This window comes from Symsagittifera roscoffensis, chromosome 1 (genome assembly GCF_963678635.1).
Source record: "Symsagittifera roscoffensis chromosome 1, txSymRosc1.1, whole genome shotgun sequence".
NCBI lineage: Eukaryota > Metazoa > Xenacoelomorpha > Acoela > Convolutidae > Symsagittifera > Symsagittifera roscoffensis.
Genome location: NC_087062.1, coordinates 1903475 through 1929731, shown reverse-complemented (window position 1 = coordinate 1929731; position 26257 = coordinate 1903475). Strand labels below are relative to the sequence as shown.

The following is a 26257-nucleotide window of genomic DNA, read 5'->3' as shown; positions in this document are numbered from 1 at the left end:
TGTCAATCATGCGATTTAAATAAAAGAGCGGTAAAATCATATGAAAGTTACTGAGATTATGACAAATTTGATCACAATTTTGGATTGTGTAATAACTGAATTATGGACAAGGTAACGAAGATAATTTAAGATAGATGTGCCTTCAATCTTAAACACATGGATACCTCCGATTCGCTTGTAACCTTAACATTTTTTTTTCAGTTTTAACAGTTCGTGAACTATTTTTGAACTGTCTGATGCCTATGTTCAAAAATTTCAACTGAATTAGTTTAGCTGAGTTGTTAAGCTAGCATGATTAGATGATCATCAAGATTTTTGTTCACTTTGGTCTTCTTTGATCAAGTGAAGCCACTTAGTTGTCAGTTGTAGTCTGTGTGCAGTTATTGAGTCACCTTTGCTTCAGGCTGTGGAGGTTGTGCTGGGTGTGGAGGAGGAGATGGAGGAGGATGCTGCGGATGCGGAGGAGGATGCTGCGGATGCGGAGGAGGATGCGGCGGCGGATGCGGCGGATGCGGGGGGTAGGCGCCTGCCCTCATGCTCATCTCCTTTTCGCCTGTCTGTTCTATTCACTCACCCAAACGGCCGAACAACCAGCCGCATCGATTGAAGAAACATGCACAAAGAGAACTTAATTTACAATCTTCGCAGTGGAAATTGTTCTATTCTCCTTTTTTATCCCGATAGCCTTGATCTTTTCTACTCTTCACTGACAATAACAGCATAGAAGTATTCCAATAGAATGTACATATTTTAGTTATTAAATTTAGATTTATTTTGAATGTTTTCGATGGGAATCGTGAACTCAACAACATAGCGGAACTAACCAACTGATTTGAAAAATTCGCATATCTGTAGCAGTTTGGTTTAATTGTTTGTACGATCATCATTATTTTAAATAAAATTTAAATCAAACTTTTTGACTTAAAGTTGAGTCGAAGAAAGCAATGGACAACTCAAAAAATTAACGCAATGATTTAGTACGCGTATGATAAGCGATCGATATCAAATTGATATAAGCAATCGATATCAAATTCGGGGGAAAATTTTCTTAAACAAATTCGACTGCTTGGCCTAAAATAAATTCAATTTGGTGGAACACTTGGTCTAGAGATAACTACTATGCCTGGGGAGGCAATAGTCAAGGATTCAAATCTGGCCAGGACCCATTTTATTAAACGAAAAGTATTCTGTTTCGTACAAATTTTAAGTCGTTTGCTTGTTCCCCTATGGTCTTCGGTTTTCTTGCAATTTGAATTGTTTTTGGTTTATACCTGTTTTTAAAGTTTACAATTCTGTTTTTTTTTTTTGAAATTTTGATGTTTTAGCTCAAAATTTAATTTCGGCTTATGTTTTATCCACGTCGTGACATGACTTTGCATCATTTCGAGGACAACAAAGTTTTTCATCCTTTTGTGTAATTTCGGAGGGAGAGCCTGAAAATTGAAAATTTTCAGAACTTTCAAAAGTTTTTAGTAGTAATTGTTTTTTGTCGACTTAGTGGCCTTCCTTTCGTTTACTGTCTGCGAGCTTGCAATGCTTTAATGTGGTTTTGCAATTGATGCAAATCTCCAGCTCGCAAAATTTTGATGAACGTAGTTTAGACTCCTATATAGATCGCGATGATTTTTTCTTTTTTTTCCAGGAAAAATATCGATAATTTTTTAACGTTTTTTTTTCAGGAAATGTTTTGAAATTTTTTCTGGGGCAACTTTATTGACTTTTATTTTTTTAGAGATTCAGTTCAATTCCTTCCTTGAAAAGAAGACATTATCTATCGAACAGCAAAAATTTTAAAGTCAAAATAAACGTATCGAGTTTCCCACCGAAATAGATTTTTATCAAAGCTTCTCGAACTAGGTTAATTTTATTACGCTTGCGATAAACAAGCGTTACCAAGCTGGAATATGTTTTTTAACGCTTGCGATAAGCAAGCGTTATCAAATTGGATTATAGAATTTTTCTACTTAAAAAATAGTCTGACAAAATCAGATGAATCATTTGACAAGCTCAGTCCTCTTCACCGTCTTCACCTGTTATGCTCTTCAGCTGACATGCTCAATTTCATCTGAATTCAAATTTAACTACTGACTGAGTACTAGTTACTTGAAGGTAGCTTCAGGGGACTTGAAATTTTTTCAAATTTTTTCCGACTCACCTGGTGTCTTCTCGAAGATTGTCTGCCTTGTTTCCGCTTCGTAAGTTTAGTCCAGTTGCTAATTTGAGTTTCGAATGCATTGCTTGGCATGTTTACCTAGAAATTCTATTTGATAAAAACAAGTATCGCGAAAGTGTAAAAGATTTCTTCGAGGCGCTTTGAAAAACTTCCCAAAAACTTAACGAATTCCAAAAACCTTTGGGTTACAGCCTTCGAAAACGTCTGTGAGGGGAATGTTTGAACAGAATATTGTTCATTTTTCTCAAAAACTAACCTAACAAATCTGATATTAAAATTTCTATGAATAGAATGGAGTTGAAAAGCTCCCCTCATGAAGTTGGAATGACCAATTTTTTTTGCACATAAAATGTGGCCCTCGGAATAGTCTAAGTTTTTGATTTTTTGTGACTGTTTTAAAATCAATTTCAAACTTTTCCCTAAAACTAACCTCTATATCGTTTCCAATGTACAAAAAACGATAACCTTTGGTGTGCTCCGTGGCTTTTTTTGGAATTCTGAATTTTTTTATTACCGGCAAAATTGTTTTATTGGAAATATGCGGAACTCGATATGTTTTAAAATGAAACAGATATGGTATTTCTAATGGTTGGCATCAATACTCTTTTTTTAAACTGGGAACGGAATAAAAGTGGCTATGTCTCTCGTTTCAATTGAGAGGTCGGAGGTTTGAGGCCAATCATAATTCGTGGTCGTTGTGTGAGGGTGCGGAAGCCTTTCACGGCCCAAAATAACACTCAAAAAAGCATGTATTTCTTAACCTGACGGACAACCGCCGATCTCCGTAAAAAGCCGAACAGCTCATTCGTAGATAAACCATCCAAATTTATTTAATTGATGTCTGTGCAGCTACTAAAGGATGCTGTCCTAAAAACCATTTCAAAATAACGGTAAGAAAGAAAAATGACAAAAAAAGCATTTTAAAAGTTTCGATTTATCGATTTAACAAATTGTTTTTTAAAGAAAAAACTGGCTTATCAGATAACGAAGTTGTTATCGAGCTCTTGAAATCTGATATTTATGCGTTGAATAATGCAATTTTTAGCGTGATTAGGGTAAAACGTTGACTAGAATGTATATTCGGATGATTAAAATTACACAAATCTGACAAAAGTTTTAAAATTAAACTCTGGTGTCAACTTGCATACTTCATTTAGACTTCTCTAAATAGTTTGGTGACTCTTTTCAATCCACAGTGGCATCTTTAAATAAACTCCACTAGTTATTTTAAAAGCCGTTTTTTTTCAAATTGCTTTTCTCTTCTAAATAGTTTGATATACAACAGTCTGTGTTGAATGTTTTATTTTCTCGCAAATAAGCAGATATTACTGAGTTTCGAGTTATACTGTTTTGTTTCTCTTCTCAATAACACTAGTTTGATAGGAACTAGAAAACAGGGGTTCTTGAAAAGAGTCGATTAGTAATTTATTAAGTGCAATTAAGGGTTGACAATAATTGACGTCTTCTGTTGGATTTTGGATCAGAAGTCCTTGAACTCCTCTTCATATAAGCACTTCTTGTCCATTGGCAGTGGGTCTTCGTCATACTTCTCAAAGTTTCCGTCATCTCATTCGCCCTTCACTTCCGGTACTATTGGAGCCTTCAGCTGAACAAAAAACAAACGGACTGATCAAAGGTGTGAACCCAACACGCTACATCTATATCCCAACTTAAACTTCTGTGAGCCTGGAAAGGTATTATTTGATTACTTTGTTACCAAAATAAACATTTGATCACAAAAATAGCTTTTTTTTTCATTTTTTAAAGGATTTTTCGAATATCTTGTAAAAGTTTAAAATGTCAATGCTAATGAGCAGAAATTTTTACTGCAGAATTTATTTCCGAAATAAATTGTTTGTTTGAACAGGAAGTAATTTTTTTTACGCGTTAAGTGATTGCGATCAACAAGTTATACTCTTAGTCAAGGTGACAGCCTCAGAAAGATAACTTTTAAAACATAATTATAGGAGGAACGAATGGACAAAAAAGAGAAACACTTCGTAGAAACGTATTGACAACATAAGGAATACTTTATTACACTAGCAAATTGTAGTTAGTGTTATAGTACGGATATTCTTTTTTTCTAACCGCACTCGCAAATATTCGTGCCTTTTTTAACTTTTACGGCTGTTTGATCGCATGTGACTTGAAATTCGATTAGAAAAAAATTAACACAGTTGATGCATTTTTTATTCATCAAATGAACCGAAAAAAGCTGTTTGTTTCAGACAGCATAATGATCAGAAAACTCGATTTCAGAAATTTTCTAACTCAATTTTTTTGAAATGCATACAGTGCTGATTTTAATTAACCGGACAAAACTTGAAATTTAAAACGCGTTTTTCTCAAATTGGGTTGAGTTTAGGTGAAAACTTATGAAGACAAAACTTGCTTAAAATTTTAGCAGAATTAATATGGTGTAATTTGTTTTGCGAAATTCGGGCCCAAAATTTACCCCAAAAATGGGTCATTTTGGATTTTTTTAGTTAATCAAAAATTACCCCAAAAATATCCAGTCGATCACAGACATAAATATATCAAAGTGAGCCCTTTTTGTAGCCAAACAAACTTTATAAAGGGTGTTTTCTCCAAAAAAAAAGTTTCCAAACCGTTCAAAAATTGTTTTTAAATAAAAAATTGGTATTTTATGTAGTAAAAACGTCCATTTTTGTCTATCAAACAAAAATAAATTAACTTACACAATGTTTTGGAGAAAGTCCCCTTCTTAAAGTTTGTTGGGCTACGTAAGAGACACACTTTGATATATTTATGTCTGTGATCGACTGGGTATTTTTGGCGTAATCTTTGATTAACTAAAAAAAGCCAAAATGACCCATTTTTGGGGTAAAATTTTGGGCCCGAATTTCGCAAAACAATTTACACCATAATAATTTTGCTAAATTTTCAAGCAAGTTTTGTCTTCATAATTTTTCACCTAAACTCAACCCAATTAGAGAAAAACGCGTTTTAAATTTCAATTTTAGCTCGTTTTGTCCGGTTAATTTAAATCAGCACTGTAGTTCAAACTTTCTAACTGAACGCCTTGAAGCAGAAACATTTCGATTGCTTTCATTTCTGTCATTGTGAGTTCGATTACAGTTATCAAAAATTGTAAGATTTCAGCTCTGAGGAGAGTATTTAACCACTCAAAACGTCGTGTTTCTAGAGATTGTACTGTGGCTACAGCAAGTAAAACTGTGTAACCACAAAGTTTCCTGAAATTTACTCTCAGGAATTAAAAGGCTTGATACAGAATTGGATTTTTTTTAGCAAATCAAGTTAAAAAAAATTTGTTTATGGAAAACAATGTCTGATCGGGGTTTTTGCATGGTGATTTTCATGGTTTAGAACGCCAATGGAATATATCTTTATAAAGCACAAATATCGAACGAATTCAACTCGTCGGCAATGAGTTATAAAGGAATACTTGCTTCTCACATATATAGTTTTGAATCCATTCATTGATGGAGCGAATTCCCTAGGATCAGGGATAATTTTTTCACTCTATGGCAGTCTGGCCAATGATTTGTTTACTTGTGAAAAGTTATTACTACTAAAAACCAAAGTTTTGATTAGACATATTCGAGGTAGACCTAATTTTTACATACATATTGGTAATCCAAATGCTAATCTGAAAATTATTGAATGGTCTTGTTTACTAGAAAAATTTTAGTAGCTGAATGTGGTCATCAAAACTGGCAATGGAGTCTGTAAAGGCAACCTGCTCTTTACAATTACATGGAAACTATAGCAAGAAGCTTTATCATTCCATCTCATCAAAACCAGTTTTTTCAGGTAAAATGTTTTAAATATTTTCCCAATCAGAAGAATAGCTGTTGCAATGAAAACAAATTCAGCTGTTGCAGGATGTTTTCATGAAAATCTTTTCAACTATCAGCAATTCCGTTTGAGAGTGCTTAGAATTATTCGTGGTGGAAGAGTCATTATTTCATTAGATACACCTTCTCCTTGTCGCCCCTATGCTACAACAATGAAAGCAATGCAGTTTCACGAAGAATTTCGAGCTCTTCATTCGGAAGACTTTCGAATCCTGGTTTTTGATTTGATTTCAAAACCGGATGCAGCTAATCAGTTACATTATCCAGAACTTAGTGCAGAAAGCTTGATCTTAGAAATGTTTTACAGTTTTCTGTGAAGCAATTAACGGAAACGATAGTCGTGGGAGAAAAACTATCAAACATTCAGTTTGACAAATTCGGACTAGTCGCTAAAAATGTTCAATTTGTTTGAGTTTTCACGTTCCTATAAAAACATTGCAATTTTTGTGGGAATCTCCATTGTTAATGTCTCTACATCAACTATTTTGCTTTTCTTCAGACCTAAAACTCCAGAAAAAAAGAGTCTGAATGCTGTTTAATTGAAAACCCGAGAAACGTAGAATGTAAAACAGTGATCAATAACCTTTGACCACTACATAAAACTTGCGTACGGGACATTGTTGATTCAATACCTAAATGGGTGTAAGTCACTAATTATACTTTTTTAACCTAAATTACACCATCAAACTATCATTTTCTTTTTTTTAGGTTTAAATCAGTTAACAATTGCAAAGATGGATAATTTCTAACTTTTGCAAATTATCGAAAGAATTCCAGATTTCAGGTTCAAGTATATAGGGTCTCATTCAGCTAATAAAATTCCTCAACTAACAAAGTATTTTTTAAAGAAAATTTCAACTCAGCCCAAAGTAATGTGAGCCATTTCCCCGGATTGGCACATTCGAACCCTCCGACGAGAACGAAAAAAGGCTTTAAAGACGTTAGCTTCGAATTCGTCATAAAAAGAACGGTAGGAAAACTCCAGAATTTTGAGTTTTGAATTTTGAAAGGAAGAACAACAGGGGCAACATCCACAACGACTGTTAGGTATCCTTAACACAATTTTAGTATCGTTCGGGTATTATTTTAAAAAACTTAAGTGGTGGGGGACACAATTGGCCCGGTCCGATTGTACCCTCCAACGATTGCGAACTTCCGAGTTACGAGTCTTAACTCGGGTATTGTGGTGCAAAAGAGGATATAGTATTATTCATTAGGGATTACTCTAGGTTAATATCCTTATTATAAATGACTTGTGTCCCATTTAGATCCAAAAAATACCCTAATTTTATCAAAAAACACCGGTTTTCGACCAAACTGTTAAACCCAAAGTTTTGGATATCCAAGTTTTTCCGAAAAAGAAGCTTCTGCGTAGGGATATAGTAGGTAGTTCAAGCCCCCTAACCACTAACTAAAGAAATCGCGCTGAAAAAGAAGTTGGCCAAAAAAAATTGATCGGAATTTTCAAAATTTTCCGAAAATCGTCAATATGTTTTGAGAAACGAACTTTTGAGTGTTTATAGATAAAGCGTTAGGAGCCTGCTAGCAGTTGCTAAAAAACGAGCTCTGTTGCTAGAACAATTTTTTGGTAACCCTCCGAATAGCTCAGTGGATAGAGCTGGACACTTAAAGATCGGAAAAAAGGAATTGCAGGGTCCAAATTTGATAGTTTTCGGCCAAATTTTTGTTTCCAGACCAATTTCGGTCCGTTTTTTTTTTGCATTATTCCAGTACTGTACAGGGCTACTGCACTCGTTTCAAATGTTTTCAAGCACTTTTAGCAAGAATTGTGAAAAAAAAAATCTTTAAGAACCTATATAATTAGTGAAAAAAGACTCTCAAAAACTAACAAACCGATCGGAACAATTTTGGTACCATCAGTCGACGTTTTCATTATTTTCTGAACCGCAACCGTTTTTTGCTTGATAACTTCAGGAAAAGAAAGTTTTTTAGAGTTTGTTAGTTTGTCCAGATTTTAGGGAACCCTTCGAGCGATGGAAATTCTTACAAAACCACGTTTTTATCCTACTGGGTAGGTTGACCGGGTCAACCAACCTTATTTTAAGTTAGATAGACCGCAATCGGAGGCTTTACTGCGGTGAAAACACTTGTTTCCGTGATTTTTAGGGAACCCTCCGGGTTCAGTTATGCCCGTTAACAACCCTCCTTAGTAAAAATGTTTCACGGAACCCTCCGAAATATTTCGAACAACCACTCAGAAAAAATTTGGCCTGTTTAGACTCATTTTGACAGTAGCTGAAGACTCCTTTGAAGCGAAACTTGTTTGAGGGAACCCTCCTATGTAACCCACCGGGGCGTATTTTTTAGTGAATTTGAGGGAACCCTCCGAAGCAACTTAAATGTTCGGGGTACCCTCCAAGGTAACCGTCCGGAAAAAGCTTAGCGTTCTAAATACCCTACGAAGTAACCCTCTGAGGTGACTTAAGCTCCCTAACAACCCTCCTTAGATAAAATCAAAGAGACCCTCTGAGAGAATTTATATACCTCAGATATCCCTTCAAGGTTGAATAGAAGGTCGGTTGCCTACGAGGTGTGTATATTAGGAGTAAATAGAGCAGTTGACCCGGAGATTCCCGATCAATTTTGGATTCTAAATCGGGTTCATCAGAAGTAACCGAACATATTTTTTATGACTATTATTTTGGTTGCGTGGTTGCCTTGAGCTACTTAGTAGGGCGGCTCGGGCAATCCGGGATTATATGGAAGAAGACCTCGGTGAGGGAATTAAGCAAAACACACTCACTTGAGACTGCAGTGTCCTGGGCTTCGTTTGGAGCGTTCCAATTGAGGGAAGTCTTTTTCTTTAAGATTATGTTTTATTTATCTGCTATTGAAACCATCACTGCTAGCTTATAGAGAATTGCTTGATTTTAAAAGAGGCAGTGATTTGATACATCGGTGGCGGTAAAGTGATACTGAAACGAGAGATCGCTGTCACCTACAGGGTGTGTTGTTATTTTTTGTCAATTGTGTTCGAGGTAAACTTATTCGAGGTAGACCTAATTTTTACATAATCTGAAAATTGTTGAATGTTCTTGTTTAATAGAAAAATTTTACTAGCTGAATGTGATCATCAATACTGGCAATGGAGTCTGTAAAGGCAACCTGCTCATTACAATTACATGGAAACTAAAGCAAGAACCTTTATCATTCCATCTCATCAAAACCAGTATTTCAGGGAAATGTTTTAATTATTTTCCCAATCAGAAGAATAGCTGTTGCAAATTCAGCTGTTGCAGAATGTTTTCATGAAAACTTTTTCAACTATTAGCAATTCCGATTGAGAGAGCTTAGAATTATTCGGGGTGGAGGAGCTATGATTTCATTATATACAACTTCTCCTTGTCGCCCCTATGCTACAACAATGAAAGCAATGCAGTTTGACGAAGAAGTTCGAGCTCTTCCTATGGAAGATTTTCAAAATCACTGTCTCCTGGTTTTTGATTTGATTTCACCACGGAATACAGCTGAACATTGACATTATCCAGAACTTAGATTTGAACTTAGGAGAAAGCTTTGATTTAGAAATGTTTTACAATTTTCCATGAAACAAGTAACGGAAATGATCGTCATGGGAGAAAAACTATCAAACATTCAATTTGACAAATTCGGAACAGTCGCTAAAAAAGTTCCATTTTTTTGAATTTCAGGTTCCTATAAAAACATTGTAATTTTTTGTGGAAATTCCATTGTTACTGTCTCTGTACTATCTATTTTGTTTTCCTTCAGACATAAACGCCAAAAAAAAGAAACTGAATGCTGTTTAATTTTCGTGGTTTTTGGGGAAACCTCCGAGGCAACCCTCCGGGTTCAATTAAGCCCGTTAAGAAACCTCCTTACTAAAAAAATTTTACGGAACCCTCCGAAATAGTTCGAACAACCATTCAGAAAAAATTTGGCCTATTTTTATTTTGACAGTAGTTGAAGACCCTTTTAAAGCGAAACTTGAAAATTAGGAAGTTTGAGGGAACCCTCCGAGGTAACCCTCCGGATCTAGCTATCTATTGAATATAGACGCTAACAATGTATACGGGGGTTTTACGAAACACCGTCCCCTTCCCATCAAAGATTTCTCAATAGTTGAGGAAAGTCTCGAATATATTTTGCAAACCGACGATAAATCTGAGTGGGTATTATACATTTTGGAAGTGGATCTGAGTATACCTGAAGAACTTAAAGAATACTTTGCAGACTACCCACTAGCCCCTCACGTGAAGTTACCGGTACGGATCAACTAAGTAACGAGCAAATACAGATGTTAGGGGAGATGGGGGTCACGTCGCTACCAAAGGTACCAAAACTGGTTCAAACATTAGATCCAAAGGAAGGCTACGTTCTGCACTACCTACATTAAAACTCTACATAGAACTAGGCTTAAGAGTCATCAAATTGATTAAGGTCTTAAAATTTTGTCAAGGTAGATGGATGGAGCCCTTTGTCGATTTAAACACTCAATTGAGAATTTCAGCGCGCAGCAAATTTGAAGAGAACTTTTACAAGCTCATCGTAAATTCAGCATTCGGTAAAACTATGGAATCAAAACTAGGACGCAAGAAACTAGAAATTATTAGAAACGAAAGAGAATTGCTTCAAAAAACAGCTTTGAGCACGATGAAAGTGCTTTTTATACTGCTTTGTAGCCGCGTACCATGATCGATATTCAGAGAACACAACTGCTCTTTATCCTGCTGCCCAAAGCTACCAACATCGAAACAAACTGAAAAATTACAAGCCCTCCCAAGAACATGTTGTGAAAATTGAAGGCTGGTACGAGATGCCAATGGGACTATATGACATTGACCGATTTGAACAACTTAATAACTGTCAAGTCAATGTATTCCGGTGAGCATTGATTTTTTTTGACAAAATATTTGTTTAATCATGTATAACCCATTACGTTTATCCAGAAACCCGAGCACTCAATTGTTTGATTTCATTAGGTACAAAGAAGGTGAATTGCTACCTTTGAGAGTGTCCAGCAAATACTCAAGTGATCTATGTGTTGACCTACTACTACTCAGCAACGGACAATTTCATCACTATGTGCTGATCACTGATTTGATGAGGGTTGTGGAATATGTGCGTGGAAAACTACACCGAGACCGAAACCAAATTTGCCGCAAATGCTTCCATACATGTTCATCCATCGATACACTACAAAGGCACCAGGAAATGTGCTACCAAGACGAGGGAAAGGTAATCACTATGCCAAATGGGAAAGGACACTCATCGTTTCAAAAATTTAACTGCCCGCTGGTATGTACCGAAAGTTATTTACTTTGACCTCGACTCGCTACTACAACCCGTATACGGACCGCAACCCGACCCCGAAAAATCTAGCACCCAAACACTAGTGATTCATCAACCATGCGGTTACGCTCTGGCCGTTGTTGAATTTGGGAAACGCGAAGTTTAAAAGTTTGAACTGAAGAGAGGAAAAAATGTTATGAAGGAATTGATCGCCTCGCTCGAATCTTTGGCGAAACAAATATACCTCGAAAAACGAAAGTATTACACGTTCACTGGCACACCAAGTGGCTCGCGTGAAGAAGCGCACACTTGTTGGTTATGTGAAACAGAATTTGCTGACAATGACCAAGTTGTACTTGATCACTGTCACTATACCAACAAGTTCTTGGGGTGGGCGCATAACGAATTCAATACCAATCAAAAAACGGCGAACTATATACTATAAATGCGCGCCGTTTTTTTAAAGCCAACAACAAATACCTTGAAGACTACAATCCTGAAGAGCCCTCTAGCTATCTATTGATTATAGACGCTAACAATGTATACGGGGGTATTATGAAACACGGTCCCCTTCCCATCAAAGATTTCTCAATAGTTGAGGAACGTCTCGAATATATTTTGCAAACCGACGATAAATCTGAGTGGGTATACATTTTGGAAGTGGATCTGAGTATACCTGAAGAACTTCAAGAATACTTTGCAGACTAGCCACTAGCCCCCTCACGTGAAGTTACCGGTACGGATCAACTAAGTAACGAGCAAATACAGATGTTAGGGGAGATGGGGGTCACGTCGCTACCAAAGGTACCAAAACTGGTTCAAACATTAGATCCAAAGGAAGGCTACGTTCTGCACTACCTTATATTAAAACTCTACATAGAACTAGGCTTAAGAGTCATCAAATTGATTCAGATCTTAAAAATTTCGTCAAGGTAGATGGATGGAGCCCTTTGTCGATTTGAACACTCAATTGAGAGTTTCAGCGCGCAACAAATTTGAAGAGAACTTTTACAAGCTCATCGTAAATTCAGCATTCGGTAAAACTATGGAATCAAAACTAGGACGCAAGAAACTAGAAATTATTAGAAACGAAAGAGAATTGCTTCAAAAAACAGCTTTGAGCACGATGAAAGTGCTTTTTATACTGCTTTGTAGCCGCGTACCATGATCGATATTCAGAGACCACAACTGCTCTTTATCCTGCTTCCCAAAGCTACCAACATCGAAACAAACTGAAAAATTACAAGCTCACCCAAGAACATGTTGTGAAAATTGATGGCTGGTACGAGATGCCAATGGGACTATATGATATTGACCGATTTGAACAACTTAACAACTGTCAAGTCAATGTATTCCGGTGAGCATTGATTTTTTTTGACAAAACATTTTTTTAATCATGTATAACCCATTACGTTCATCCAGAAACCCGAGCACTCAATTGTTTGTTTTCATTAGGTACAAAGAAGGTGAATTGCTACCTTTGAGAGTGTCCAGCAATTACTCAAGTGATCTATGTGTTGACCTACTACTACTCAGCAACGGACAATTTCATCACTATGTGCTGATCACTGATTTGATGAGGGTTGTGGAATATGTGCGTGGAAAACTACACCAAGTCGAAACCACATTTGCCGCAAATGCTTCCATATATGTTCATCAATCGATACACTACAAAGGCACCAGGAAATGTGCTACCAAGACGAGGGAGTGGTAATCACTATGACAAAACCGGGAAAGGACACTAATCGTTTCAAAAATTTAACTGCCCGCTGGTATATACCGAAAGTTATTTACTTTGACCTCGACTCGCTACTACTACCCGTATACGGACCGCAACCCGACCCCGAAAAATCTAGCACCCAAACACTAGTGATTCATCAACCATGCGGTTACGCTCTGGCCGTTGTTGAATTTTGGGAAACGCGAAGTTTAAAAGTTTGAACTGAAGAGAGGAGAAAATGTTATGAAGGAATTGATCGCCTCGCTCGAATCTTTGGCGAAACAAATATACCTCGAAAAACGAAAGTATTACACGTTCACTGGCACACCAAGTTGCACGCGTGAAGAAGCGCACACTTGTTGGATATGTGAAACAGAATTTGCTGACAATGACCAAGTTGTACTTGATCAGTGTCACTATACCAACAAGTTCTTGGGGTGGGCGCATAACGAAATCAATACCAATCAAAAAACGGCGAACTATATACCCGTAATAGCGCATAACTTGTCAAACTATGATCTGCATTTCATTATAAAATCGGTCTCAAACAGTAACCCCGAAAACACTTACTCAGTGATCCCTTCCACTGAGGAGAAGTATATATCACTCACTATGTCGGTCTATATCAAAGCATACACCGATAAAAACGGAAAACTCAAAAAAGAGTATGAAAGTCTACGTTTCATAGACTGCTAAAAATTCATGCTGTCTCCCCTTTCCAAACTTGCCGGAAGAAAAATTTGTCCTACTGGAAAACTACTTTGAAGAACTTGGTTACTCATCAGAACAGATAGCATTGCTAAAACAAAAAGGTTTCTACCCGTATTCATACTTTAGTAGTTTTGAAAAATTTCGAGAAACCCGAGTGCCACCTAGAAAAATGTGGAGCAACGCTTTACAGGGAGGGGAAGTAAGTGTTTCGAAAAATCAGTACAACCATGCCATTAAAGTTTTTGCCGAAATGAAATGCGCATCACTAGGCGAGTACCATGATGTATACCTAGCAACGGACGTACTTCTACTCGCTTCAGTATTCGAAGCCTTTCGCGAAGTTTGTTACGAAACGTACGGATTAGATTGAGCATGCTACTTCACGGCTAGTAACCTCTCGGGCGATGCATTCTTAAAATCTGCAATGCAGACCTCAAGTTATTTACTGAAAGGCAGCATTTGAACATGCTTCAAAAAATGATACGGGGAGGGATGTCATCGATATATGCACGCCGTTTTTTAAAGCCAACGACAAATACCTTGAAGACTACAATCCTGAAGAGCCCTCTAGCTATCTATTGATTATAGACGCTAACAATGTATACGGGGGTATTATGAAACACTGTCCCCTTCCCATCAAAGATTTCTCAATAGTTGAGGAAAGTCTCGAATATATTTTGCAAACCGACGATAAATCTGAGTGGGGATACATTTTGGAAGTGGATCTCAGTATACCTAAAGAACTTCAAGAATACTTTGCAGACTATCCACTAGCCCCCTCACGTGAAGTTACCGGTACGGATCAACTAAGTAACGAGCAAATACAGATGTTAGGGGAGATGGGGGTCACGTCGCTACCAAAGGTACCAAAACTGGTTCAAACATTAGATCCAAAGGAAGGCTACGTTCTGCACTACCTTACATTAAAACTCTACATAGAACTAGGCTTAAGAGTCATCAAATTGATTAAGGTCTTAAAATTTCGTCAAGGTAGATGGATGGAGCCCTTTGTCGAGTTAAACACTCAATTGAGATTTTCAGCGCGCAGCAAATTTGAAGAGAACTTTTACAAGCTCATCGTAAATTCAGCATTCGGTAAAACTATGGAATCAAAACTAGGACGCAAGAAACTAGAAATTATTAGAAACGAAAGAGAATTGCTTCAAAAAACAGCTCTGAGCACGATGAAAAGCTTCCAGATAATCGACGAGGAAGTTGCTACTGTTTGTTTTGCTGTAACGAGTATTTTGTGGGACAAACCCATGATAATTGGTGCAAGTATTTTGGATTTGTCAAAAAGATTCATGTTTTACTTTCATTATCGGCAAATGAAAGCAAGCATGAACCTTGAACTGCTATACAGTGACACAGATTCGTTTATTTATTCGATAAAAACCGACGACGTATACGCAGATCTGCAAAAACTGACCGATAGTTTAGATATTTCCAACTACCCAAGCGATCACTTCTTATTCAGCATATTTCCAACTACCCAAGCGATCACTTCTTATTCAGCATCTTATTCAGTGACTAAGAAGGTTGAATTGAAATTTAAGGACGAGGCGGCGGGAAAAATCATTGCAGAATTCATCGCGTTGAAACCAAAGCTCTACTCGTTGAAATATGCAGGTTAGTATTGAAAAAAAGCACCTCTCCAAGTCTGCTCCATTTCTTTACATTAAGGGTTCCCTCCATTGGGGTTTTGGATCTTGTTGGGACCAAATTAATAAGTTTAGTTGATCACTGTCAATTTAATTAGACATAACTAGCCCTGAAAGGCTCTGATTCTTCATTTAAAAACTTGAAATGAAGAACCATTCATCATATAAAATGTTTTAAACAAATACTCACCACAAACGCACTTTTGTAACTATTGACGTCAACAAATTTAAAATTTTGACATGGAATGGTTTTTTGATAATGACACGATTTGGAATTTTTATGATGTGGAATGAATTAAGATATTTAACCTTTTTGGAATTTAAAAAATTGGAATGTTATTAGATATTGAGTCTTCAAAATATTCAGAATTGGTAACCGTTTTCGTTATTAATACTAAAACTGGGCTTGCAATTTTTTATGGGCTTACAAAGCTAAAATATGTTTATGGGCTAATCTTTGTTCTTAATTAAGATTCAACTAGCAAGAGGAGTGCAAAAGGAGTAGTGTAACACTCCCAGCAGCAACTTACACACCAGAGGTTCAGGGAAACATTACTGAGTGGAAAAACCCTTCGTATATACAGCTACTCAATAAAATCGAAAGCCCATACCAACATAACCATAGCGCAGAACCGAATTGCCCTTTCACCCTTCGATAGTAAGCGGTTCTTACTATTCGACGAGATAGCTACATTGCCCTTTGGACACAGGGCTACAGAAGAAAAAGTGTTCTTCGAGGCCATTGCGGAAGTAAGCGAGTGGGCAAACTCACAGTTGACAAATACCCTGAATTATAACAGCGAAAACAGCGAAAGCTGGCAATCACCGGACTTCCAGGTCCCAGATTGGGGCTTTCTTCAAGAAAGCTATACGGAGGAAGAGCTTCAAGAAGAAAGCGCAGCTAGCAGTTCAAGAGACCCTCCGCCTATCAATAACCCATTCATTCTAACAGAAGCGTCTAGTCAGAAAAAAAGGAGAAAACTTGATAAAACTGATCAATAAAATCTTTTCACTTAAAAATGTCGGCTAAATTGTCTTCTTACTTGGAATTACTGCTGTACATTTGGAAATATAAAACATTCAACAAACATTGTTTTAAGTTAAATAGACCGGCGCAAAAGAGACTGGTAGTTGCAACTTACCCTTGAAGCAGGAGCGAAGGATTCGGTTTTTAGTTTCCCAAAGTAAGCTAATAGTAAGGCTAACAAATCAAAATGGTGTAAGTCGAAAATAAGGGAGACTTGGAAATAAGTTTGAAAATAAAATAAGAAAGAGAAACGAACAATAATTACCAAAAAATTTTAAAAGGAAATATGAATGGTACTGTATGTAAACTCGTATTTATATGAGCGAAAAGGATTAGCTTTTAGATAAAAATAAGCGAGAAAACCGCAGCCGGATATACCCAGACTTATTTTAGTGGTGGGAAAGTTTGGAAGAGATTAAATTTAACCACCGCGCGAAAATAAATACCAAAGTATTTTGTCTGTCGGGTGTCCTAGGAGAGGGGTCTTTTTATTTCGGGCAGGGTACTTTGGGGTCTTTAAAAAAGATGGGTCCTTTTGGACCCTACTTTTGGTAGGACCCCAAAGACCCCTACCGTAGAAAAGACCCCCCCCCCCTAAGAACACACGGCGGATTACAATACTAAGGACACACGGCGGATTAATAATAGCAATATTCATTGAAACTTTTGGGGCAAATCACACGATTCAACTTTTCCACATAAATCTATGCAAAAATTACAGTTTCTGTGAAGTATTTTAAGTTATTTATGACAATTTCGAGATCATAGGTGTAATTCGAATGAGAAAGAAACTTACTGTTTCTCGCTTTTGGATTTTTATGGATCAGGCCAAAATTCTACTGAGTTAATAAGGTTGCTGTTTTGATCTGAGAAAATATTTTTGAGTAAAATAATGAAATCAAAGAAAGAATGGAATAAAAACAGAAAATATGTTTGATTTGGAGCTGAAAGATGAGGTAGTTGACGGTAATTAAAATGAAATGAAAAAAAATACTTGATAGTGATGGGTACCCTCATTTCAAATTCTTGAAAGAATAAAATTTCGATACAAGGAGTGTTGTTGTATCCAATCAAAATGAAACATCCCCAATGGACAAAATTTTGTTCATGTCCCTTTCAATCAAAGTCAAGTCTTTTTTACGGAAATTTTCCACTTGATTTGTGTCCAATTTACGTTCTTTTTCGTGGAAAAACTTTTTCATATTCGCATCTATTTGTTTTCCTACTCGTAGTTTTATCCAAAGACAGCAAATATCCATTAAAGGACTTGTCTAAGGTGAAAATCTTTATTTTTAAAGAACTTCAGGTCACTAATTGATACAAACAATTGGAATGTATTTAAAGAATACAGCTGAAATAAACGCCGACTTGCTTTTCTCAACAAAGAATTTAAAAATCAGAGAGAGAAAGAGGCTTAATTTACCCCGCAGATAATTTAAACATAAAAATAAAATTTAAAAGGAGCATAAGGAACAGGAACATCCTCCATACCAAGTGCCAGATACATTTTCTCATAAGTTTAGTCTCTTTTTTGCGGCTGTAGAAGTTGACAACGTCTTTTTTAAAAGCAGAAAACGGCGGTTGCACATCCAATTTAATTAGGTTCAAGAGCCGTGTTGTGCGCTCAAAGAAGTTAGTTGTCCTCGTCTTTTCAATTTTTCTGAGTTTGATTGTGAATGAGCACACGTCTGAACTACGGAAAAAACGTGACTCGTTTTTGGCACTAACATAAATTGAGCTTTAATGTCGTATTTATCGTGATACAGTTTGTAGAACAAAAGAATGCTTATAACTTACAATCGATAGCATATTGAAAAACAACAAACTCACAAGTGATTTCTTGTAATCGCCCTTAAGTCCAACCTAACGAAGACACCGCCTGTTAAAAGATTCCAATTTCGCTAAATCAGTTTTAGAAGGCGACCAAATGGGTGAACCGTAGGTGAGAATACAATTGATGCAATTTGTAAATTTTGAAACTTGATGTTTTGATGTGTGCTTGCGGAAAAGTTACTTTTCAGCATAAAATACACTGTGTTTCTGTGATTTTATCGATGATATGCGGTGACCATGACAAATCACCAGTGAAAATGATGCCAAGATTTTTTTTTTAAATGGAGGCTCGTCAACTATTTGATCATGATGAAAAAATCCATAGTATAGTAGACGTATGGATTTTTCTTAATCTTAAAAACTTTGCATTTACCTGGCTTTAAGTCAGATTAATTTTCTTTAGACCAACTAATAGTGAATTCAGGTCGGCTTGTAGTAGTGCCTGAGAGGTACTGCAGCAATTTAAGTCGTCAGCAAACATTGAAGGGTTGCAAACAAGAGCATCTGGTAAATCGCTTACGAAAATAAGAAAGCGCAAGGGGCATCATTTTCTGTTATAAGCAAAACTCTTTCATATGTTATTACAGCAAATTTATTGCAAATATTAGCAAAAAATCAAAATAAATAACCTAAAATAGAATTTGAGTAATCAGTCTGAACCACTTCTTTCACTTTTCTTTCGGACTATAATCATAATAATAATAATAATAAACAAGGATTTAGACATAAAGCCATGGGGCTAAAATGCCCCGCGTTGGGAGTTTTAAACTGAGTTTTATAGTTTCTTTGAGTTTACACAGCTATTGCAGCAGTTTATTCTCCATGTGCATGGGACACTTTCCTCATATTTACTGATGAAATATATCCAGAAAACGTTTTTGAGGCTTGATTTGAGTCTTTCGTATTTCATCGCAAACAGGTCTTCTTCTTCCTGAGTCTGTAAAATTTTGTTTGCTAGTATAGGTGTTCTGTGCCAGAAATTGCTTTTCGATTTTTCGTAATGATAATTTTTATGCGCTAAGTTATTTTTCGTTGATCTTCTTGTTGGGGCTGTAGATTCTTTGAACTGAACAAATTGTCTCCAATGGAAGTTGTATTGGTCGTTTATTATTTTATGAAGCAAGAGAATGTCGTGCATTTCGTGGTAGAGAGACAGTGGAAGCAGGTTTAATCTAATCAGTCTGTCTTTATAGTTGATGTTGTTACATGACAGTATCCAACGTGTAGCTTTTCTTTGGACATCTTCAATAATTTTTAATTCACACTTATTTGCTTTCCATATGGGTGAGCCATATGACACAATTGGGGTTACATATCCACAGTAGGAGTTCAGTTTCATTTTTAAGCTCGCTGATTTTGAAATATTTCTTTTAATTAAAAATAAGCATCCTATTGCTTTTTGGGCTCTTAGTTTTGCGTGTGCTGACCAGTTTAGGTTGTTGGTTATTTGCATACCAAGGTCTTTTTCTGAATAGGTTTTTTCAAGTATATGGTCACCGAGATACATGTTTAGGTCAAGTTGGGGGTCTTTGAATATTATATTGTGACAATTTTTCAAATTAAGACTCATGGAATTATCTTTGCACCATAAGTTGATCGTGATTAGGTCATGTTGGAGCAGGGAAGGGTTCGCTGCAACAATTTTATAATCGTCTGCGTAACGATAGCACGAGTTGGTGAGTGATGACGGTAAATCGTTGATGAATGTAATGAAGAATACTGGCCCTAACAGTGAGCCTTGAGGTACGCCGCTACTAACTTCAAGATGGCTGGATACTGCCGCACCTATTCGTACTTGCTGTTTTCTGTTGGTTAAGTAGTTTGCTAATAGTTTAAGTGCGTTTCCTGATATGCCAAATTTATTGAGTTTATATATGCACAAGTCGTGAGGAACTTTGTCGAAAGCCTTTTCGAAGTCTAAGTATATTGCCTGTAGAGACTTGATATTAGGGTTATCAAAGTCATCATAGATTTTGTCGAGGAATTGGAGCACTTGCAGAGTTGTCGATCGTTTAGGACAGAAGCCAAATTGGCTGTCATGGATTTGCGAGAAGATCTTTGGTGAGATTTTAAGGAAGATCAGTTTCTCTAAGACTTTGGATACTGCAGTTAGCAGGCTTATGGGCCTGTAGTTTGTGACCGATTGCTTGTTTCCATTTTTAAAAGTTGGGATGATTTGGCTAAGTTTCCAGATCGTTGGAAATGTTGCTTTGTTGGTGATGGTGTTATAAATCAGTTTTAGAGATGAAGTTATGCTATCTGCTAAATTGGTTAGGACTGTGTTACCGAGTCTATCTGGTCCTCTTGCTTTTTGGAGGTTTAATGTTTTAAGGATGTCGTATATCTCATTTTCAGAGAAATTGAAGCATTTGATTGAGCCAGGTAATTCAGCTATTGGTAAAATGTTTTCATTCTGTTTAATGTTAAAAACGCTTACGAAGTAATTGTTTAGAAGATTAGCTTTACCGTGCTCTGTTGATTCGGTTTTTTCATTCCAGTACATTGTTTTTGGAGTACTTGAGTTTTTTCGTATGCTTTTAAAGTATTTTTGGAGCTTTGAAAAATTTCTGCCCTTGAAAGTTGATTCTTCGAAATTTTTCTGATCTAATTCGGATAAATGATCTACAAGGTTTTTAAGTCTTTCAAGATTGCGGTTATTAGTATGAGTATTTTTAAAGGCTACTTTTTTTGATGCTGTGTTGAGTCTTTTGATAAAATTGGAGGTTTCAGGTGTGATCCAAGGTGCTAGGTTCATACGGTGTTTGGTCTGTTTTTTCATGTGTTTTTCTAGTGCTGTATACAGCCAGAGGTACCATGAGTTGATTAAGTGGTCAATGTTAGAGTAGCAGTACGGTTGAAATGGGTGTTCCAAAATGTATTTGTTTAAAGTAATCCAATCGACGTTGTTTAATGAGAAGACACCAAAGTCCAGAAAGTCGGATCCGTGTTGTATGGGAGTGGCTTTTTCGTCATTGTGTGTAAGAGATGATATCGTGATTAGAAAAGGGTTGTGGTCTGATAATTCTCTTTCTTGGTGTGAGAAGTGTTTTTTCATATGGTTGTCTATCGTGGTGTTTAAAATAATGTCAGGGTTGTTGCAAAGGACAATATCTAATTGGTCATGAGGGGGTTCGGTATACTGTTGAAAGTTCATATCAGTAAAAGTCTGCAGTACTAATTGTTCGTGTTTTTGGGTTCATTGCAAGGTTTGCCAATGCGTATTAGCGAAGTTGATGTCACCAACCAATAAAATATTTGGGCATTGAAATTCATTTGAGTAGTCAGTTAGCATATTCAATAGTTTGTTCAAGTCATCTGTGGATAGCTTATATTTGCTTTCGTTCGGGGCACTGTAGATACAGCATAGGATGAGAGGTGTCGCAGTGTTAAGGAGGAGTCCAACGCAGTCCGTAGTGTGTATTTCAAGTTTTGTGAAAGCTAGGGATTGCTTAACAGCAATAAGCACGCCCCCGTGTTTCGATTTTGTTGAGTTGGTAGGTCTATCACATCTAGTTATTATGTGTGCAGGCAGAAAAAGCGCGTTGTCAGGGATATTTTCAGTTAACCAAGTTTCGCTTAAGCAAATGATGTCATAATCGTTCGATAGTATTATATTGCTAAGTTTCATACGTCTATTTATATCCAGTATACTTCGTGTATTGAATGACATAACATTCAGCGATTCTAGTCAGTTGTCATTTCTAGTCTGAATTGTGCTGTTTTCCTCCGGTTTAATTGTAACTTTTGTCCAGGTGTCGTCTACTTTTTCATGCAGTTCTAGGTTTCTGATTCGAAGATTTTTGGGGTTTTTACCACTGCTGATGAGATTTCTACGTTCTCTCAGGATGGCGTTTTCCAGTTTCATTTCTTCGACTGAGAGTTCCTTACTTATGAAGACATTTTTGTCATAATTTTTGAGGGCCGGTGTTGATGATAGTATCAAGTCTATTTCTCTTGGACAGGTTACTCGTACCAGTATAGTTCTGTGGTTTGCTCGTTCTTCGCTGAACTTTCCCACACGCTTGAGATCAGTGATATTGCATTCGAGGTTTAAGAATTTCATGATTTTATTTACCTCATCCTAGTCATGGTCAAGTCTTTTTCTTCCATCTCTTTCCTTGATCTCGGGGACCCCTCTTATTCTCAATCCTTTGCTCAGGGGTTTGATTATGTTTTGCGCCTCTACTTGTGACCAGGTTTTACCCTGTTCTGCTATTGGCAGGCTTTGGATGGGATCTTTAATATTCTCCATTTTTGTCGAGACTTCGGCTACTACTTAACTTAGTTTTGAAATTTCTTCTTCAATTTTTTTGATGTTTTCACTTTTGTCATGTGATGCTGTGCTTCTGATTACTTGATCTCTTTTTCCGTTGGACAAACAGGTATTGCATATCAGTAGTGCATTGTTACCAAGTTCCAGTATTCCATTGAGTGCAACGGTCGAGAGGCCAGTGCAGACAACTTCAAGGTGCATAGAGCAATTACAGGTGATGCAATTGTATATTGGGTCATTTTCGTTTATGGGTTTCTTGCATGTTTGCAAGGTTTTTTGTCCTTTGACATTCTCAGTTTTATTTATGTTTACGTCCTCTTATCTCTGTGGAAACTGTGTTTGGGGGATGAAGGTTTAGGTAGTGTACTCGAGTCCTCAGAGTGGTACCTAAAGGGCGCCGATTGAGGACTGAAGTATCAGTGTTAGGGTTATGAAAACAGTTGTTTGGGACCTTAAGGGAACTTGATGACTAGCGGGAGGCAACGGTTTTATTTATAGATGTGAATTCACAAAGACATCAAATCTGGCGATACCTAAAGGGTATCAATAGAAAATTCAGTCTCTGTGAAAATGATGACACCGACAAGTGTTGTTGCCGCAGTGGTATATATTCGAGTAGCCCTCGCTATCAGTTTTTACACAGAACTTCTTGTAGATGATCTTCTTTTCAAAATCGTTTGGAGACTCGCAAGCGATGCTGTTGTTAAATGGACTTCGTCGGAAGATAGAACAGTTTTGGTGGTTATTCCTTTCGATATACCGCGATATTGCCAGAGTTCTTTCTTTTTGCGAAGAATATCGTTTACACGTTCCGTTCGGGCTGGTCTTCCGAGTCTGGGTGGTAGAGCGATAATGAAAACTTTATTGCAACGTTCTGTCAGCCGTAGGCCAAGTTGGGATAATTCTTCAGCAACGTCTTCGGGTGTTCTCGTTGAGTCTTTTTTGTCTTTCGTAAACAGATCGTTCGCACCAATGAATAGAGCTATAATATCGTATTCGTTCTTGCGGGACAAGAAGTTTAGAACATCCGCGATACCTGCACCAGGAAGGCTGAGGATATTGAAATTAGGGAAAGTTAGATTTTTCAATTGTGAGTCTCCGATCAACAAGTGTTGCGACGACGATTTCTTGAATATGTGAAATCTCATTGGTTTTCACCCATCCACGGCTAGGAACGGACGGGACTTTTTTCGTTTCGAATAAGGTGTTCTTGTTCCTAGCTACAACTTTTCTGAAAACACACAGTTTGAACGAGGGAAGAGGAAATCTATTTACTTTGACGTAAACCTATTTAATAAGTTTACCTATAAACCTATATAACCGTGCTCTGTTGATTCGGTTTTTTCATTCCAGTACATTGTTTTTGGAGTACTTGAGTTTTTTCGTATGCTTTTAAAGTATTTTTGGAGCTTTGAGAAATTTCTGCCCTAGAAAGTTGATTCTTCGAAATTTTTCTGATCTAATTCGGATAAATGATCTACAAGGTTTTTAAGTCTTTCAAGATTGCGGTTATTAGTATGAGTATTTTTAAAGGCTACTTTTTTTGATCCTGTGTTGAGTCTTTTGATAATATTGGAGGTTTCAGGTGTGATCCAAGGTGCTAGGTTCATACGGTGTTTGGTCTGTTTTTTCATGTGTTTTTCTAGTGCTGTATATAGCCAGAGGTACCATGAGTTGATTAAGTCGTCAATGTTAGAGTAGCAGTACGGTTGAAATGGGTGTTCCAAAATGTATTTGCTTAAAGTAATCCAATCGACGTTGTTTAATGAGAAGACACCAAAGTCCAGAAAGTCGGATCCGTGTTGTATGGGAGTGGCTTTTTCGTCATTGTGTGTAAGAGATGATATCGAGTGCGGAATCTAGTAGAAGCTGCGGAATCAATAACAGATACTCATGTTTTTTTAGTTTTGAGAAACACTCGAGACGAGAGTTCAATTGATGATATATTTAACACAGATTTCTGGGGTTAATTATTTATCTTATCATGCAAGAATTCTCGATGGAATTGAACAAGCAGAGAACTTTGCTCAGGATATCTAACAAGTTTGGGTTTTGGATAAGAAATGAAAATTTATTTAGTATTTTGTCATAGAATGCTTTCATTATCTTGAGGCTTTTTCTCATGAATTTTTTTTTGTTAGATTAAGCGCAAAACTTTGGTTTTCAATTACTGGATCGAATCCAAAATCTGCAAAAAAGTTTGTTTTGTAGAAAAAAAACCCTTTATTTAAGCTAATAACTTTGTCCTAGACGGTGCAAAATTGAAAAAAAATTAACAATTGTTACTATCTCGCCGATCAAAAAATCTAAAGGAAATTTTTACTTTTTTCTTGTAAAGGAACTCCAGGAAATTCACATTTTTCTCGACGGAAATTTTCCAAAAAAAAATGATGACTTATAAAAAAATGATGACTTATAAAAAGATAGTTCACTTATAGAAAATGCTGAACTGTGATTGCTTGATCTCGAACAACTAAGACTAAAAAAATACTCAATTTTGATTGGTTGATTATATGTTGTTAAAAATTATTTTTGAAAATTGGAGTTCGATTGTGATTGGTTGTTTTTTTAAAGCTACCTTAGATAGAAAACAATCTTTCTCAATTTTTTTTACAATAAAATCAATTCTTTTATTTCTCAAGTTATCTTAGGGCTCTGAATTCCGTAATGAGATGCCGTCACTGAATAGAACTGAAAGAGTTACATGTATTGAGTGTGTTAGACGTTACACACAAAGATATCAGAATTGTATTTTTCATACACATATCAGCAAGGAATGAACATTTATGTCAAGAAGAAGCATTTTTCTTGTCAAAATCTTGTTAAGCAAATTGCTCGAAAGCACTCCGAGGAGATTTCAAACAAAATTGACAACATGACGAAAATAGAGTTTTAAAAATATTCATGAAATAATGGGGATCAATTAGCTTAATAAAAAATTTGCAAAATAATAAGTTTTTATGAAACAAATAGCATTTGAAAATTTCAGTTTCTAAACAAAAAACAAGTTCTGTCTAATTTCAAAGCAAACCTTATGTGATACTTTTCCATCAAAAATGTTTTCATAATTTGATCTGTTGCTTTTTTTCATAGGAAATAACTGACGGAAAAACCAATGCAAGCAACAATCGAGTTCAAAATTTTGTTAAACTCTCATTGGAAAATCTATCAAACATCTTTAAGCTGGATTAATCTAGAGAATTCGTGGCAGTCTTATGTGAAATCTGTTACTTTTTTTGTCAATCAAAAGGTATTCTATAATTTGATGACTGGATAGACACGCAATAGACCGTTAGATTAACCTTTTTATTTGAGAAATGTCGTGTAATTGAACCGTTTTATGTCAAGTATTTGATGAATTAAGTGAAATCATAGAGAGTTTAAATGTCTCACGGAGAACTTTCAAAGAAATGAATACACCTTAGAATTTTAACTCATCCGTTAATTAATAAAAATCTCCGATCAAGGCAAACGCTTATCTAGTTTTTCAAACAAAAATCTTAATTGTTTCTTGTACAAAGAACTCGAAGTTTTTCAATGTTAATTGATACAGTTTTTCGACTAATTAAAACTGTTAGCATTGCTGGAACATTGATGCAAAACTGGTTCTTTTGAAAGCTATAAGACCAATCAGAAATCAAAAGTCTGCTTTCCCAACATACATCGTCTAAGCTTTCAAAAAATATGAATAATAGTAGAAATAATTAGGAAGAATTCTAGTGAAAATAATCTAAAATGATCGAAATAAT

General features: G+C 36.3%; 2 protein-coding genes across 9 annotated transcripts in view; one reads left to right on the top strand and one right to left on the bottom strand.

Annotated features, from left to right (window-relative positions):
• LOC134856943 (uncharacterized) overlaps nt 1–779 on the top strand; it is a 71085-nt gene extending 70306 nt beyond the window's left edge. For all 8 annotated transcript variants that reach the window (XM_063873233.1, XM_063873234.1, XM_063873230.1 and 5 more), the window contains exon 9: nt 404–779. In XM_063873233.1, coding sequence (XP_063729303.1) covers nt 404–522 — 119 coding nt within the window. In that variant the 3' untranslated portion in view covers nt 523–779. The remainder of the gene's footprint in view (nt 1–403) is intronic.
• The window catches only part of LOC134856977 (RNA polymerase-associated protein RTF1 homolog), a 607680-nt gene extending 583869 nt beyond the window's left edge, over nt 1–23811 (bottom strand). The window contains exon 1 of the mRNA XM_063873290.1: nt 23796–23811. The gene's annotated coding sequence lies outside the window, so the exon portion shown is untranslated. The remainder of the gene's footprint in view (nt 1–23795) is intronic.
• Nucleotides 23812–26257: the final 2446 nt, after the last annotated feature.